This window comes from Eriocheir sinensis, chromosome 3 (assembly GCF_024679095.1).
Source record: "Eriocheir sinensis breed Jianghai 21 chromosome 3, ASM2467909v1, whole genome shotgun sequence".
In the NCBI taxonomy this organism is placed as follows: domain Eukaryota; kingdom Metazoa; phylum Arthropoda; class Malacostraca; order Decapoda; family Varunidae; genus Eriocheir; species Eriocheir sinensis.
Genome location: NC_066511.1, coordinates 8,330,403 through 8,346,730, shown reverse-complemented (window position 1 = coordinate 8,346,730; position 16,328 = coordinate 8,330,403). Strand labels below are relative to the sequence as shown.

General features: G+C 41.7%; 1 protein-coding gene across 2 annotated transcripts in view; it reads right to left on the bottom strand.

Annotated features, from left to right (window-relative positions):
* Window positions 1-1,572: 1,572 nt before the first annotated feature.
* LOC127004387 (ragulator complex protein LAMTOR1-like) overlaps window positions 1,573-16,328 on the bottom strand; it is a 39,698-nt gene continuing 24,942 nt past the window's right edge. For both annotated transcript variants that reach the window (XM_050872034.1, XM_050872043.1), the window contains exons 4-6: window positions 10,471-10,579; window positions 9,610-9,711; window positions 1,573-2,906 (exon numbers count right to left, since the gene is read on the bottom strand). In XM_050872034.1, the coding sequence (XP_050727991.1) occupies window positions 2,814-2,906; window positions 9,610-9,711; window positions 10,471-10,579 (304 nt within the window). In that variant the 3' untranslated portion in view covers window positions 1,573-2,813. The remainder of the gene's footprint in view (window positions 2,907-9,609; window positions 9,712-10,470; window positions 10,580-16,328) is intronic.

The following is a 16,328-nucleotide window of genomic DNA, read 5'->3' as shown; positions in this document are numbered from 1 at the left end:
GGCAACCTATACTATGTAAACAGATGAACCCTACCCTTCAACTCCACCACCAAGACCGCTCTCTCTCTCTCTCTCTCTCTCTCTCCTTGTAACTCCTTGTAACTCACTCTCTCCCCTTTTCTTCCTTCTCTCTTTTTCCATTCTAAATCTATCCATCTTCCCTTCCTCTGCCTCACCCTGCTAACTGGCAAACCTAGAACAGAAATAAAGAGCCAGAGTAGTGACGTGCCTCTTCCCCTTTACAGCCCCACGTCAATCGTCTTGCCTCGTCTCGTATCACGTCTTATTTATAAATTATTGATAAACTAAAAAAATTAAGATATAGATGAGGTGTATATTAGTAGTTACAAATATGTGTACGTGCTACGTGTCATTTACGCTCACGTCCCTCGTCTTGCCTTGTCGCGCGTAGTCCCCCCTCACACGTTCCAGGGGTTGCCAGTGCTCGGCTAAATCCCATTTATTGACCGCTGCCACAGCCATACAAATAGGTTTAGAACGTTATGGTTTTCACTGTCCTATGCGCTCCAATATTCCAAAGGTGCTGAGGTACTGTTTTTCCAATTCTGAGACTCAATTTTTTGGTCAACCAGTTGCATGACAACGGCTCTCTCCAACCCTGGGATCGCTTTTCTCGGGTTAATAAAGACTTTTCCAATCATTTCCTCAGCTATGGGCTGGTACAACAGAGCATCTATGCAGTCTACCAAAGAAAAGCACACACAAAGAAACTCTGCCTGGTCATGCTTATGAGAAATGGGTAGGATTTAAAATGTTTGCAAATACAGCACAAAGGCTGAGCATCGAGTAACATGTTCACAATCCGTGAGTGATTTAGCAAACTAGGAACACATGAAATGCAATAAGAATACTGCACTCTCATTCTGAAATGGGTTCAATTTGTATCTAAAAAAATCTGAATATGTTAGGAGGGCAGCATGATGTGATGGGCAATATGAAAGATGTGTTTAAAAATATTATTAGTTGATACACTTACTATAGTCAGACTCAGCTATGAAGTCTGGTTGGGCTGAGCCCACTCAGGGAGTCCCCTGGCCACAGTGCTGCCAAACTTAGCCTTCGAAGTTAGCACACAGCCACTGCCCAGCCCCCCCAACCCACATCTCTCTCTAAAATCTACCTAAATTTTCTTATAAAAAATACTTAATCAGATTGCAAATAAGTTCTTTCTTTTGACTGTGGAGCAAACGAGAGTGAATCGGAGTAGATGTATTCGTACATGGAGGAGAGGGAGGGAGTGACATGGTGTCCTTGATAAAGCCTTTTTCAATGTATACAGAATATTTAATACACATTTTCAAATAATAAATAGCTGACATATGTGAATGAGAGAGTGATGTATTGAGGGTGATGTGGCAAGGCTTGGAGCTCCAGCCAATTTGACTTCATATTTGTGTCTGACTAAAATGATGAAGCACAAAAAGTAAATGAAATATTACTTTTGAATAAGGAAATTAGTTTCAAGAGTTCTTTTTTTTAATGCTGTGACTGCCCAATCAGTGTGGGGTATGAACAACTACTCCTTTGGTAGCTGTATGAAAAATTCTTAAGATGGAACTGCATGTATATTCCACATAATTACAATCAATCACATAAATAAGCACACAAAGTTCTGTTTTAGAGAAAAGGATATAAAATCATTGCTTTCCACAACCTTGGGTCTCCTGACTGAAAAGCTTCTCTGTCTTTCATACTCATACATTGTGAGGATGCTGTTTTGTTTGTTGAATTCTACATATTTGTGGCATCTAGTGCTAGGGCTTTGTAATCTTGATTAAAAATGATGGTAAATTAGTTTATTAAGCTAAATAAAACTTAGCTACAATTATAAAATGCATAAAGCACATTTGTAAATTAAGGCACACCTGTATTAAATATTACATATTGCATCTGCCACTGATCAACAAGAGATGAATATTACTGAAATCAATTTCATATTTTTATATATGGCTATTATATATATATATATATATATATATATATATATATATATATATATATATATATATATATATATATATATATATATATATATATATATATATATACACACACACATACATACACACACTTCCTCCTGTGGTGGTTTGCTGTGGAAATCAAAATCTGAGAGAACAGCAGCTGAAGATGGGAGCAGGACAAAGTGCAAGAATGCCATAACTGCATCAATGCCCACAGTGGACCACAATACTCCAAAGTTTAAAATTCATGACTTCTTGGTTGTTCCCCTGCTGCTGCCACCTCTCAGAAACTTTATTATATTTTGCTGGTTAATGGTGCAAAATTTACACTCAATTCATTAATAAGTTTCTACATATACACTCCTTCATACTTTAGGGTATTTTAACCTTAGTTTTCAGGTAATGACTGACTTTAAACAGGAATTCTTTACACTTAATATAAATCTGGTTACCTCATGACAAAGTAAAAGCCTCACGCACACAAACACACCCACAGCCACACCCACCCACCAACACATGAGCACACACACACACACACACACACACACATGTATATAGATAGATGGATAGATATAGATAGATGTGTGTGTGTGTGTGTGTGTGTGCAAAGGAGAGAGAGAGAGAGAGAGAGAGAGAGAGAGAGAGAGAGAGAGAGAGAAACTCTGCTTAATTATTTAGGAAGATTCTTTCATCACTCATCTTTCAGCTCCTTCAGATATTCAAGTGAGAGTAGGCTGTGCTTGTCCTATGTGATGAGAGGAAGAGTCTTTGCATGAGAGAAAATGCAAAGGTAAAAAGCTCCTGGTAAGAGGACTCCTGGGTATGAGGCTGTCAGGGGATTCCAAACGGAACTACTAAGTCTTCTTTGTGTTCCACTCGGATTTGTGCAACAGCTGCCACAACCTTCTGGGATGCAGTAACCATCTGAAAGACAAATATGAAAGTTAAAATTCATGACATGCAAAATCAAACACACCACTTAATTATTACATATACTAACGTGCTAAATTATAAGTACAGTAAAACCCCGATTATCCGAAAGCGGATTATCTGAAAAACCGGATTATCCGAAATTGATCTGGATAATGCAATTAAAATTTTTTTTTTCTATACTAAAACGTTATAAAACATCAAAAATAAATAAAAGTAACTACATATGTACTATATTAACACATTTAAAATTGATAAGAACAGTTAAAATGAATATGCTTTCTAATACGTATTGCCGAAATAGCTTGTAACGAATAGATCAATGTATTAGACAAAAAACATTAAACAAACTCTCAACAACACCACGTCCGCACCTTCGCCCCAGCAAGGACGTACGTGCGGCGAACGAACAAACTACTGCACGACTACTCTCACACCGTACTCTCAAGACAACGACACAAACACGACTCCCCTCTCCACTCCATGCCACATTCCCCTTCCAACATACGAGTTGCGCGATAATATGAGTCATCATACTGTGTCTCCACCTGCACGATGCATCAAGGTCACACTTGCAAGCTTGCACAACCATTCACAATCGCACTCTGCAACATTCACAATTCAGATCTGCAACGCTCACAAGTATCAACATACACTGGTCCAGACAAGGAGACACACAGACAAACATACAATAAAACATTTACATCACATGTTTTAAGCGTACTACTTTGTTTAGCGTAGCGTGTGTTTGTTTGGTTTCATTGTTTACATCGTCAGTCAGCGGCAGTCGCGTCACACACTTCACACTGGGCAGTCGCATCGCGTTCTACCTGTGCTTCGACCTCACAAAATGGCAGCCATAAATCCGGATTATCCGAAAAATCGGCTTATCCGAAAGAGGCTTCCCCCCTTCCATTTCGGATAATCGGGGTTTTACTGTATTGCACATACTAAAGTGCTAAATCATGAGTATATGACCATTCAATTAGGTGTGCAAGTATGGTAATGTATGCAATAAGTTAGAGGATTTGTGTTCTTTTAATATTACATTTTTGCTGCTTTTGTTACTGCACCCTCTCAATATTTTCCAACTGAATAATAGTCTGAAATATGAATGATAACCATAAAAACTCACAGCAGGGTTGATATACTCTCAATCAATGGTCACCATCATAACATCAATTACAACACATTTCTTTGTTACACTAAAATATATATTTGTTCTAATGCTTGAAGGTGACCACAGCAGAAGCGTCTCCAACTTTCACAGTTCCAAACTCTCTCCTGGCACAATCTCTCGCAATTCTTTCTTTGTTCAATCCTTATTCCCTCTATTGTTCTATTGCACTGGTGACCTCCACCTGAAACTCCTTCCCTCAACCTTGCCCTCATATACGCTCTTCACATGGTCATTCTCATTCATTCTAATCACATGCCCAAACCATCTCACAGCACCATGCTTCACCATTCAACCACTCCATAATCCACTTCTATCACTTCCACCCATACCAAACTTCTTATACATATTATTATTACTTTTTCCATCAAACCTTACACACTTCATACATTTTTTTTATAACTCGTTTCCACTGTGCATATTCATGTTTGCTGTGCTACGTTCCATCTCCATGTACCTGATGCATGACAAACTTGGGAGGATAATAGTTTCTTATATTCTTCTTCATCCCCATACACATAACACTTCCTTTCTGTTACATTTTTACCAAAATATTCAATATAATAGAGAAAATAACACAAGTACATCACAAGAAGTGGTTAGCCAATACAACCTGGGCAGGTTTATCTGATATTGGAAAAATCCTTGCAACAGTTTTCTGTAGTTTGTGGCTATTAACATAAGCTAAGAAAGTTCCCTGAAAAGTTTTACTATAGACTCCCAGCAGTGGACTGAAGATATGGAGGGAGACAGGAAAAACACTGGAATGCTGAAAAAAAGTGGTTGGCAAACCTGGCAAAGGCATATTTGTCATAGCTGAAAAAAAAAAAAAAAATCTTTGTATCCAGTGATCATTCCATGATTAATATATGTCATAGCATTTTAAGAAAGTCAATAATTCAATTCTAAATCTCAAAGTAGGTAACTCAACTAAGCCACCACTTTGACACCCAAAACCACCACACATCTGATTACCATTCTCCATTTTCTAAACAACTACAATCTCTGTACTTCTGCAGTAAAACTGCACCATTTGCGCACATATGGGCGATCTGAAGGTGCGCAAACGGCGAATGCGCAAATGACAAACTTAATAACCTATGGGGAAAAATATGTATAGGCGGTCACGGCCCAAAACCTGGCTACCAGAAAAAAAAAAAAAAAAAAAAAAAAAAAAAAAAAAAAAAGAACATAAGACAGAACAAAGGGTCTGCAAGAGAGAGGCTGAGGCATGATGATGGTGCTTAGGTGAGGCAGAAAACATTGAATAATCACAGTCACCACCAGACCAGGAGAGGTGCAAATTTGTGGGAGAGGCAAGTTTTTGTGGAAGCTCTTGTGGGAAGACGCTTAAAAAATTAATTTAATAACGATTTTTTTGTGGAAATGTGGATTATTAATATGTAAATTAATGAGATAAATGGCTAGACGATGTCATAGAAGATGTACCCAACGACACGTGCTGTAGCAAGCGAGTCTGATTCCTGTAATATAGCTACTCATGTGCGTCTCCACTCTTGTCTCAGCACTGATCTGTGCTAGCCTGCTCAGTGCTCAGCACTGGGTTGCCAGGTCTATCCTTTTAAGGACAACCTGTTTTTTATGAGATCTGGATTTCCTATTCGTGTTAAACATTAAAAGGTCAGGCTGAATCTGTGGTTGTAGGATGAACTGACCGAGTGTAGCTAATGTTGTGCAGTGTGGAATGGCGTGGATGGGTATTATGTTGTATGCTGTGGCTGGGTGGTGTGTGGCATGGTGTAACTGGGTGTGATGCATGGTGTGGTGTGGTTGGTTAATATGGTGTGTGGTGTGGCAGGGTGTGGTGTTGTGTGGCTGGGTGTGATATGTATATGATAAGCAGGTCTGGGTGTGAGAGGGACTTAGGAGTCTTAGTGAGCTCTGACCTCCATCCAAGGGCTCAATGCATGCAGGCTAGGAATTGTGCAATCAGGGTACTGGGTTTCATCTCAAGGAACGTAAGCAATAGGAGCTCTAAAATCATCCTCAAGATTTACTATAACACTATTAGACTTCATCTTGATTATGATATCCAGTTTTGGTCACCCTGCTATAGGAAGGATATCAAGATGTTATAATTAGTACAGAGGAGGATGACAAAAATAATTCAAGCGGTGAGAAACTTTTTGTATGAGGATAGACTTAGGTATTTAAATCTGATTTCTCTAGAAAGGCAAAGGTTACAAGGAGACTTGATTGTAGTTTATAAATGGATGAAGGGCTTTAATAGGGAGGATGTAAATAAGGTTTTGGTTGTAAAAGACCCGGGTAGGACATATAACAATGGTTTTCAGTTAAATAAATTCAGATTCAACAAAGACATAGGCAAAAATTGATTTACCAATAGAGTTGTGGATGAGTGGAGCAGCCTTGGCAATCATGTTGTGAGTGCCAATACCATAGATACATTCAAGAAGAGGTTGGATATATTAACGGAGAGTAAGGTAAGGTGGAGTTAGACTTACAGGAGCTGCCTTGTATAGGCCAACCAGACTCCTTACATCCTAATATTATGTGATGTGAGGTGTGGTGTGACTGGGTGTGATATTTGGTGTGGTGTGACTAGGTGTGATGTGTGATGAGGTGTGGCTGGGTGTGATGCGTGAGATGGTGTGGCTGGGTGTGATGTGTGAGATGGTATAGCTGGGTGTGGTGTGAGGTATGTTGAGTGAGTGTGATGTGTGGTGTAGTGTGACAGGGAATGGTGTGAAGTGTAGTATGACCAGGTGTGATGCATGGTATGGTGTTGTGGGTATGAGGTGTGATATGTTCTTGTGTGGTGTGAGGTATGGAGTGGCTGGGAGTGTAGTGAGGTGTGGTGTGGTTAGGTGTGACGTGCCGTGTGGTATGGCTCAGTGTGGTGTGTGGTGTGGCTGAGGGTGGTGTGTGGTGTGCTACGACTGGGTTTTGTGTGAAGTATGGTGTGACTGGGTGTGATGTGTGGTGTTGCTTGGTGCTATATGTGGTGTAGTGTGGCTGGGTGTGATGTGTTGTGGTGGGACTGGGTGTGACGTGTGGTGTACGGTGTGGTGTGGTTGGGTATGGTGTGAGGTGTGGAGTGAGTGGGTGGGATGTGTATAGTGTGACTGGGTATGATATACGGAGTGGTGTGGCTGTGTGATGTGTGGGTTGGTGTGGCTGTGTGTGATGTGTGGGGAGGTGTGTCTGAGTGTGATGTGTGGTTTGGGGTTGCTGGGAATGATGCGTGGAGTGGTGTGGCTAGGTGTGGCGTGGTGTGATGTGGTGTATAGTGTGGCTGGGTGTGGTGTGGTGTGGTATGTGTTGCTGGATATGATGTGTGGCATGGTGTGGTTAAGCGTGATGTGTTATTTTGTGTGGGGACTGTGGGACATAGTGTGGTTTTGTGGTGTGGTTGGGTGTGATGTGTGGCTAGATATAATGCGTGGTGTGGTGTGGTGTGGTGTATGTTGGGTGTGATGTTTGGCATGGTGTGGCTCGTTGTAATGTGTATGGTGTGGCTGGGTATGATGTGGTGTGGTGTAGCTGGGTGCGATATGTGGTGTGGCGTGGTGTGACTGTAACATATGATATGATGTGACTGGGTGTGGAGTGGCTGGGGTTGATTTACCTATCACAGTGCAGCAGAAAAGGGGGTGGGGGAGGGATTGGAGTAGGAGTTGCAACCTTAAAATTTCCTGGAGTCAGAGTCAGTCAGAATTTTTTTATATCCAACTCTACACCCCTGCTATGATTGCTATTTCTGATAAATGGTTGCCTATAAGATTTGCTGAGGGAATATTGAGAGAGCTGCTGTTTGTCAGTAGCCATTTTGTTGTTCTCTGCTGATTGACTGTTCGGTTTGCCTCATGTGGGAGTTGCGTAGCTAGAAAGTGAACCTGCCCCTGCCCTGCATTCGGTTCACGAAATGGCCACCAAACATTGTGTAACATTACACAATGGAGTCAATATATTGCATCAAAATGGCGGTTTTAGTCAAATGGCGCCCGAGTTGACGTGGGGGGGGGGGGGGGGTAAAACAGGTACAGGTTGGGGTGGGGGTCGGTGTAAACAAAGGCAGCTGCATAGCTATACGGGCATGGCCAGTGTCACATCTGCTGCACCTTCTTACCTTTTACAAGTGTTTCATTCAACTATGGATGCTGTTTCTGATCAATGGTCATCTATAAAAGCAAGTGAAGGGAATATTATCAGGGAGATGTTGATCTTGGTATAGTCAAACCATTTCAAATAGTTCGTTTGGATGGAGGATTTAGCGGGTCCTTTCCTCCCCTCTGCTCTACCACACAGTCCCAACACCTATTTTTCCCTCTCATATGTTAGCAACAGCTAACATATGAGAGGTAAAAGTAGGTGTTGGGACTGAGTGGCAGAGCAGAGGGGAGGAAAGGACCCATGGAATCCTCCGCTCAAACGGACTATTTGAAATGATTGGAATATGGTCATTTTGTTGTGCTCAGTTGATTGAATGTCCATTTTGGATCACCTCCCCCTACACCACTGGGAAATGTATGGCTAACAGGTGAACCACAGCCACTCCTGTTTCTTTTTGTGCAAACATTGACCAAGCAACCTTGCAAGAATAGGTACCCCAATCATCCCTGAGTGTAATAAGGTGGTGTTGTGAGTGTTGTAAGTATAATATTGTAGTACCTGGGGCCTATGTTAAGTTAAGGACAGAATTTACATTGATCACAAGGAATATTGAGTGTTAAGTATAATAAGTGTCTAAGTATCATAAGTGTTAAGTCCCTCCCCCCTATGGTCAGACTTCCATTCACCCCTCTTGCCATTATATCCCCTCTCTTGCCATTACTTTTTTTTTTTTTTTTTTCCTTCTTGGTACCACCCCCCTAATTACCCACCATACCTCCCTCACCCCCATGCTTATATTTTTTTTCTTTCTCTCTCACCACCAGTGTAATGCCCTGAATTCACTCTTTTCTATACTTCCACACAACTGTCACGTGTAACAAAACACACAAGAAATTAATCCAGACAAGGAAAGGTTTTGCCGGCGCCGGGGATCAAACCAGCAACTAGCAAGACGGGAAAGCCACTCCTTAACCAAGTCGGCCAAAGAGGTACCTACCACTCACTGAGTGAGTTATGGGAGGCTTGCCCATCAGGCAAGTCAGCTGCACTACAATAGGTTGGTACAGCATTCCAAAGAGCAGTATAACAGGCACAAAGTGTAGGTAAATCAGATGCCTGATAATCATTTAAAATTATTCCTATTGATTCTTTAATTCAGCTATCAAGAATATCCACTATCATGCACAGTTTCATAACTAATTAGGTGCGATAGCAGGGGGATGGATGTATAAGCTTCAACTACAATAGGGTCCCAGACAAATGTGTACAAGCCACAGCAGGATATCCGTGACATATGCAGGAAACTTTTTATAATGTGTTAGTCAAACCCGATAAAACAATCCATCTAGCTATAACTGCACTAAATAAATTTTTCAGTACAGTTATTTGATAAATCTTTTAATTGATAATGTTTTTCATTCTTACCATGTTGAAATCAGCTAGTGACACTGGCTGCGCAGACAAAATTCTCTCTACAGCTGGTGTGTCGTATATGAGCTGGACTTCATGATGTCTTTTGTTAGTGGTCTTGGAAGAAACAAACAAATATAATGATTACTAACCTGCATAATATTTGGATCAGTGCTTCAATAAAACAATACAACTCAACAATTCTCTGCATCAGTACAAAAACTAAACACATGGCATGAAATATATATATATATATATATATATATATATATATATATATATATATATATATATATATATATATATATATATATATATATATATATATATATATATACTCTAGTTACTGTAAAAATTGTTTTCATAATTTTTCACTCATTTAAGGACAAGAAAAGTCCCACTGCATATGCAAAATGCAACTTATTAAAGTGTTAACTCAATTCATAATCAAACTTATTAGAAAAAAATATATAATCCTAAAACTGATGTTCTGAATCATCATGGTGGAACCTTGTCTAGAGGCAAGTTCCTGAAATTATGGATCCATTAACTAGTCATTACCATGTTCATAAAGTGATTGAGGCACCTGAAAATATAAACATGGTACTTTAATTTAGACGAAGCAACTTCACAATTTTAGACAGGCATCAGCAGACCTACAATTCCCTGACATAAATCTGACTGGAGACCTATACTAACACAGGGACATATTTACAATTCACACTGTGAAGAAGAAAAGAGTAACAGGAGTACAACTCCACCAAGGTCTGATGCTCAAATTGAGCTTTCACCACAGGATTGAAATATATTGCACATATACAAAAAAGAACTTGCAAGCAATAAACTGAGCCAGAAAATGTAACATGACACACATACCTTAATTTGTGGTATTGCATTAACTCGTTGGTTGTAGGTTCTAACTCTTTCAATGTACTCATGTTGTTCAAGAGTGTGGCATTCAAGGGCTCCAACATCAATGATACTACTGCAAAGGAAAAATAAACCTTCAATATCCCAGTAAATTTTCTATTTCATCACAGACATTTGAACTTTTGTAAAATGTCAAAAAGGTATGCCTTAAACATATTATGAATTTATCATTATAGGTTTTGTCATTACTTTAGTGGGGAGGCAGTGGGTGAGTGGTTAGCATGCGGGTGTGGTGAGCCCATGGACCTAGATTCGAGTCCCATCGATGCACGCTGCCAATTTTCAACAACCACCGAGTGGTGGAAGATTACCCACACGCTGGCCAGATTTTCAATCAACCCTAACCACTGCTTCTCCACCACCACAAGCACCTTCAGGAGCAAGCTGAAAGCGGCCACGAGGGAGAGGAGGGAGTGGTCACGGTGGCCTTGAGCGACCTGGCCCACCCACCACCACCTCCACAGCCACCGCCAATGCCTCTTCACCACCACCAGCACCTTCAGGAACAAGACAGAAGCGGCCACGAGGTACAGGAGCTGTGAGGGGAGGGAGGGGTCCTGGTAGCCCACCCCACACCACCTCCACCACCACCACCTCCACTTCCACCACCCCCACACCTGGACCGTCTTCACCTACGTTACGCCCATCTCATCACCAGCAACGCCCCCTGAAGATACTCACGCCTTCCAAGTACCTGACTATCCTCAAGGCAGAAGATGAGAAAGATGATGAAGATGTAGAGAGGCAGACAATGAGGGAGTCGAGGCGGGCTGGCTGGGCTGACAGCGAATCGGAAGGGGAGGAAAGTGACACTGACGAGCCCCTTTTTCGTGACAAAGGGAGCGACCAGGAGGTCCCTCAGGATGATGGCGAGGAAGAACCCCTTCAGGAGGCAACGTACTCCTTTACCTTGAAGCGCTTCTGCCTCAAGAGAGCGTACACCCTCGATGTACGTTGAGGCAGGGCCACGGTGTTGCCGCCACCCCTTACACTGCTGCATGTATTCCAGATGAATGAGTCACAACAGGGAGGAGTTCACTACAGCGGGGGCTTCTCTTTCACCTGCTCGTACACCGTAACCAGATGGTTGGGGATAAAAATTATATGGGCAGATGCGGGGGAATGAGACCACACTCATATACATTTAATTGATTTCTGTAAGAGTTGTAAAAAACTTGAATCTGCCGCTTGACAGACATGGATCAGATTGGGGGTCCCGTAGTTTACGGGTTAAGGAAAGTTTGGAAAGTTTTGTTTAGTCGGCGCAACATCTGTGGTCATATGACGGAGAGAGACAGAAGGGGAAGGAATTATAGGAGAAGGGAACAGATCCCAGGAGACGGGACACAACCCCCAATTAATACCTGGTACCCATTCACTGCTGGGTGAACAGGGGCGTTGGGTATCGGAAAAGCCGCCCAAATTTTTCCACTCTGCCCGGGAATCGAATCTGGGCTCTCTCGGTTGTGGCAGGTTAAGGAAGATACTGGAAACTCATAAAGGCAATGTTTTTCATATATCATCATCATCATTTCGTTTAATGTCCGTCTTCACTCTTCCTGAGCAGTTGGACGCTTCATGGCTCTCCTCCATTCTACTCTGTCTTCTGCCCAATACTCATCCAATCCCATCAATGCCAAGTCTTCCTGTATACACCTTCTCCACATTTTCCTAGGTCTACCAACTGGTCTCCTCCTCCTGGAGAAGAGGCTGAGAAGGATAATAAGAATCGATAAATGTCACTTTGGCTTTTGCCCTGGGAGATCAACAACTGATGCAATATATACTATGAGAGGGATTCAGGAAAGGTTTATGGAGAAGAGGAGGAGATTGTACCATGTTTTTGTAGATCTAGAGAAGGCATTTAACAGAGTACCAAGGGAAATTACAAAATGGCCATTGAGAAGGCAAAGAGTACCAGAAAGATTGGTTGAATCGGTGATGGAACTATATGAAGGTACAAAATTGAGAATGAAAACAGTGGTGGGAACATCAGATGAGTCCGAAATTGGAGTGGGGATTCACCAGGGATCTGCCCTTAGCCCACTCTTGTTTATAACAGTAATGGAGGAGGCAACAAAGGAAGAAAGAGGAGAGGCACCATGGGAGCTGCTGTATGCAGATGACTTGGTAGTAAATGCAGAGACAGCAAAAGAAGTGAAAGAAAAGCTTAATAAATGGAAGGAAGGAATGGAGGATAGAGATTTGAAAATTAATATGGAAAAAACAAAGTACAGGGGGGTCGCCTGATATGCGAACTTGGGATATGCGAACCACCTCATATGCGACCTCCTACCTCCCTCCCTCCCCCCCTTGGGGGGTGGAGCACGTGGGAGCGGTGACTTGACTCGGTAGTAAGAGAAAAGTTTTTTTTTCATTCATTTCATGTTCCCGACTTCGCTAACATCCATTTCCTACCAAATAATGAGCTTGCTGTTACTCACTTCCCGAAGGAAGGGAAATAAACAATGGCGCAATCTGGCAACTCTACTCTGTGAGACGGCTCCACGTGTTCTCTTCATCAGTACGTCTAAAGCAGCCATTGCTCTCACAAGCTGTGTCTGTGCTGTGTGCAAGCTAGCCTGTGGGCTATTGTTGTTGCTGTTGTTGTTATTATGGCGCCTCCAAAGAACTCGAAAAAGCAGTTTATTACATTGGAAACTAAGTTAAAAAATGTGGCTGACCGCCCATATACCATTATTTACATGCTTTTTAAGGTTCCTAATATGCGAATTTGCGATATGCGAGGCTTTGAACCGCCCATATTCTCGCATATTAGACGACCCCCCTGTACATGGTGACTGGAAAAGAAGCAAGAGAAAAGATTAAATCAGGAACATATCCATGTGGATGGTGTGGGAAGGGAGTAGGTGTAAATTCTGTCTTGTGCACATGTTGCAGGCAGTGGTGCCACCTTAGATGTTCAGGCCTCAGAAATGTAAGAGGAGTGCAGGATTTTACATGCCCAGCTTGTGTAAGGAGACAGCAGGGACAAGAAACTGAGAGGGATGAACTAGAGGTGAATGGAGGAAAGCTGGATGAGGTAGAACATTTCTGTTATTTGGGAGATGTTCTGGACTGTGAGGCAGAAGTGGAGAGGGCAGTGAGAGCGAGAGTGGCGACAGCGTGGTTAAAGTGGAGGGAGGTGGCTAGTTTACTTGTGAATTGTAGCATCACTCTAAAGAGCAGAGCAGGGGTGTACCAAGCGTGTATTCCATCAGTGATGTTGTATGGAGCAGAAACATGGGCTCTAACTAGAAAATTGATGGAGGTATTGAGAGCAAGTGATCGCAGAATGCTGAGGAATATGGCGGGGATCAGGTGGCAAGACAGGGTGTCCAGTGCAGATGTAGCTAACAGATGTGGAGTAGAGGACCTGGGAACTGATTATTCACTGCCTCAAATTTGATATTCCATATTCGTTTGTGAGCATGCCATGGTATTGAAGGCACCCGGTGTTGTGTTATTTGGTGTCCCATCGTCAAAAGCTGGCGTTTTTGTTTACAAACACTGGTCTCTCGTGAACTGCGCATGTTCAGACCAGTAAGCGAAACCCTGTACAGTCTCACAAAGCTTTTTAACACATTAAGAGTTGTTGGAAGGTTGAATCAGACATACAGTACCACTATCCTCGCTGTTTCTAGAACGACACTCTGTACATATAAATACAACTCGTACAGAGTGTCGTTTTAGAAACAGCGGGGATGGTGGTAGTGGTACTGTATGTCTGATGCAGCCTTCCAGCAACTCTTAATTACGGTTAAAAAGCTTTGTGAGACTGTACAGGTCTACGCTTGCTGGTCTGAGCATGCGTAGTTCACGAGAGACCAGTGTTTGTAAACAAAAGCACCAGCTTTTGACGGTGGGGACGCCAAATAACACAACACCGGTTCAGGCGTTTCTATAGTATTACCGTCCATTGGTACGTGTCAACGTGTGGTTTTCGGGTTTCGTAAGTTTTCTAAAATACAGATAATGAAAATTTGAATTCATCTATGTTTTTTTATTTGAAATATCAATATAGTATCGTTTTCACCTATCGGACTTATCGCTAGCTAGTATCGGAATTGTGGATTTATATCGGGTATCAGTTATCGGTTATCGCCTATATTTGTGTCTCCAGTTAATGAATATTGGTTATCACCGATAAGGTTTTCCATTATCAGTTATCGGGAATAAGGTTTTCTGTTATCGTGCCCAGCTATGCCCATCACTGACTCAACCAGTCTTTCTGGTACTCTTTGCCTTCTCAATGCCCATCTTATAATTTCCCCTGCTACTCTATCAAATGCCTTCTCTAGATCTACAAAAACATGATACAATCTCCTCCTCTTCTCCATAAACCTTTCCTGAAGTCCTCTCATAGCATATATTGTTTCAGTTGTTCATCTTCCAGGGCAAAAGCCAAACTGACATTTATCAATTCTTATTACCCTTCTCACCCTCTTCTCCAGGACTTTTTCATATACCTTCGTGCCATGCTCCAGTAACCTTATCCCCCTATAGTTACCACATTTCAAAGCATCTCCTTTCCCTTTAAAAATGGGTATAGTGTAGCTTCCTTTCCAGTCTTCTGGTATCTCTCCCTTTTTTAATACATCGTTTAACACTCTTGTCAATTCCACCACTCCTTCCTTTCCTGCTGCTTTTATTAAATCTACTGTTAGCCCTGTAGGTCCTGCTGCTCTACCATTTTTCATTTCCTTTAGTACTTCTTTTACTTCCTCTTCCGTATATTTCTTGTGGGCCTTCTACTTTTTCAGTTTCATTTATCGTATATTCATTTTCCTCATTTAACAGTTCACTGAAATATTTACTCCATCTTTCCAATATCTTTTCTTTTTCCACCATGATGTTCCCTCCTTCATCTTTTACAAACTTTGCTCCAACTACATCTGCTCTCTCTCGTTTCATTTGTTTCGCAATTTTAAGCATCTCATTTTTTTAATTTCTCACTTCTCTCTCCCTCACCCACTCTTCTGTTGCTTTCTTCTTTGCCTTTGCTACCTCTTTTCTTGCCTTTTTCTTCTTTTCTTTAAAACACCTCTATCTTCCTCCTCCTTTGTCTTCTGCCATTTCTTGTATGCCTCCTTCTTTTCCTTGATGGCCTGCTGCACTATTCCATTCCACCACCATGTCTCTCTTTCCTTTCTTCTAATTCCTTTTGTTTCACCACACACTTCTCTCCCTGCTTTCATATTTTCTTTCAATTGTTCCCATCCTCCATTATTTTCCTCATTTTTCCCTTTTCACTCTTTGTTCAAACTCTCTTCTGATTTCCTCCTCCCTTAGCTTCCATACTTTTATTTTTCTCTCTTCTTTCTTTTTTATCTTTTTCTTCCCTACCTTCGTGGCTATGTCAGCACACAGAAGTCAATGTTGTGGCAGGCACGCTTCCCCCAGGATCACCTTCACCTCTTTTATCCAAAACTCTTCATCCTTTCCGTACACTATATAGTCTACTTGCGTTTCCACTCTTCCACTTTTATATGTTACCACCTTTTTTCTTTCTTTCTTCAACATAGTGTTTGCCACATCCAGTCCCCTGCCCTGACAAAACTCCAATATTTTCTCCCCTTCTGTTTCTCTCCATGACCGTACACACCCATAACTTCCTCAAATCCATCTCTACTTTGCCCTATATGACCATTCAAATCTCCTCCAATGAACACCTTCTCATTTCTCAGACCTGCCATCTCGTCATCCAACACTCCCCAAAACTTCTCCTTCTCCTCGTCTGTCCTCTCTACCTGAGGTGCATACAGAGAAAACATTGAATAGTTTCTCTCCTATTACCATTCTTA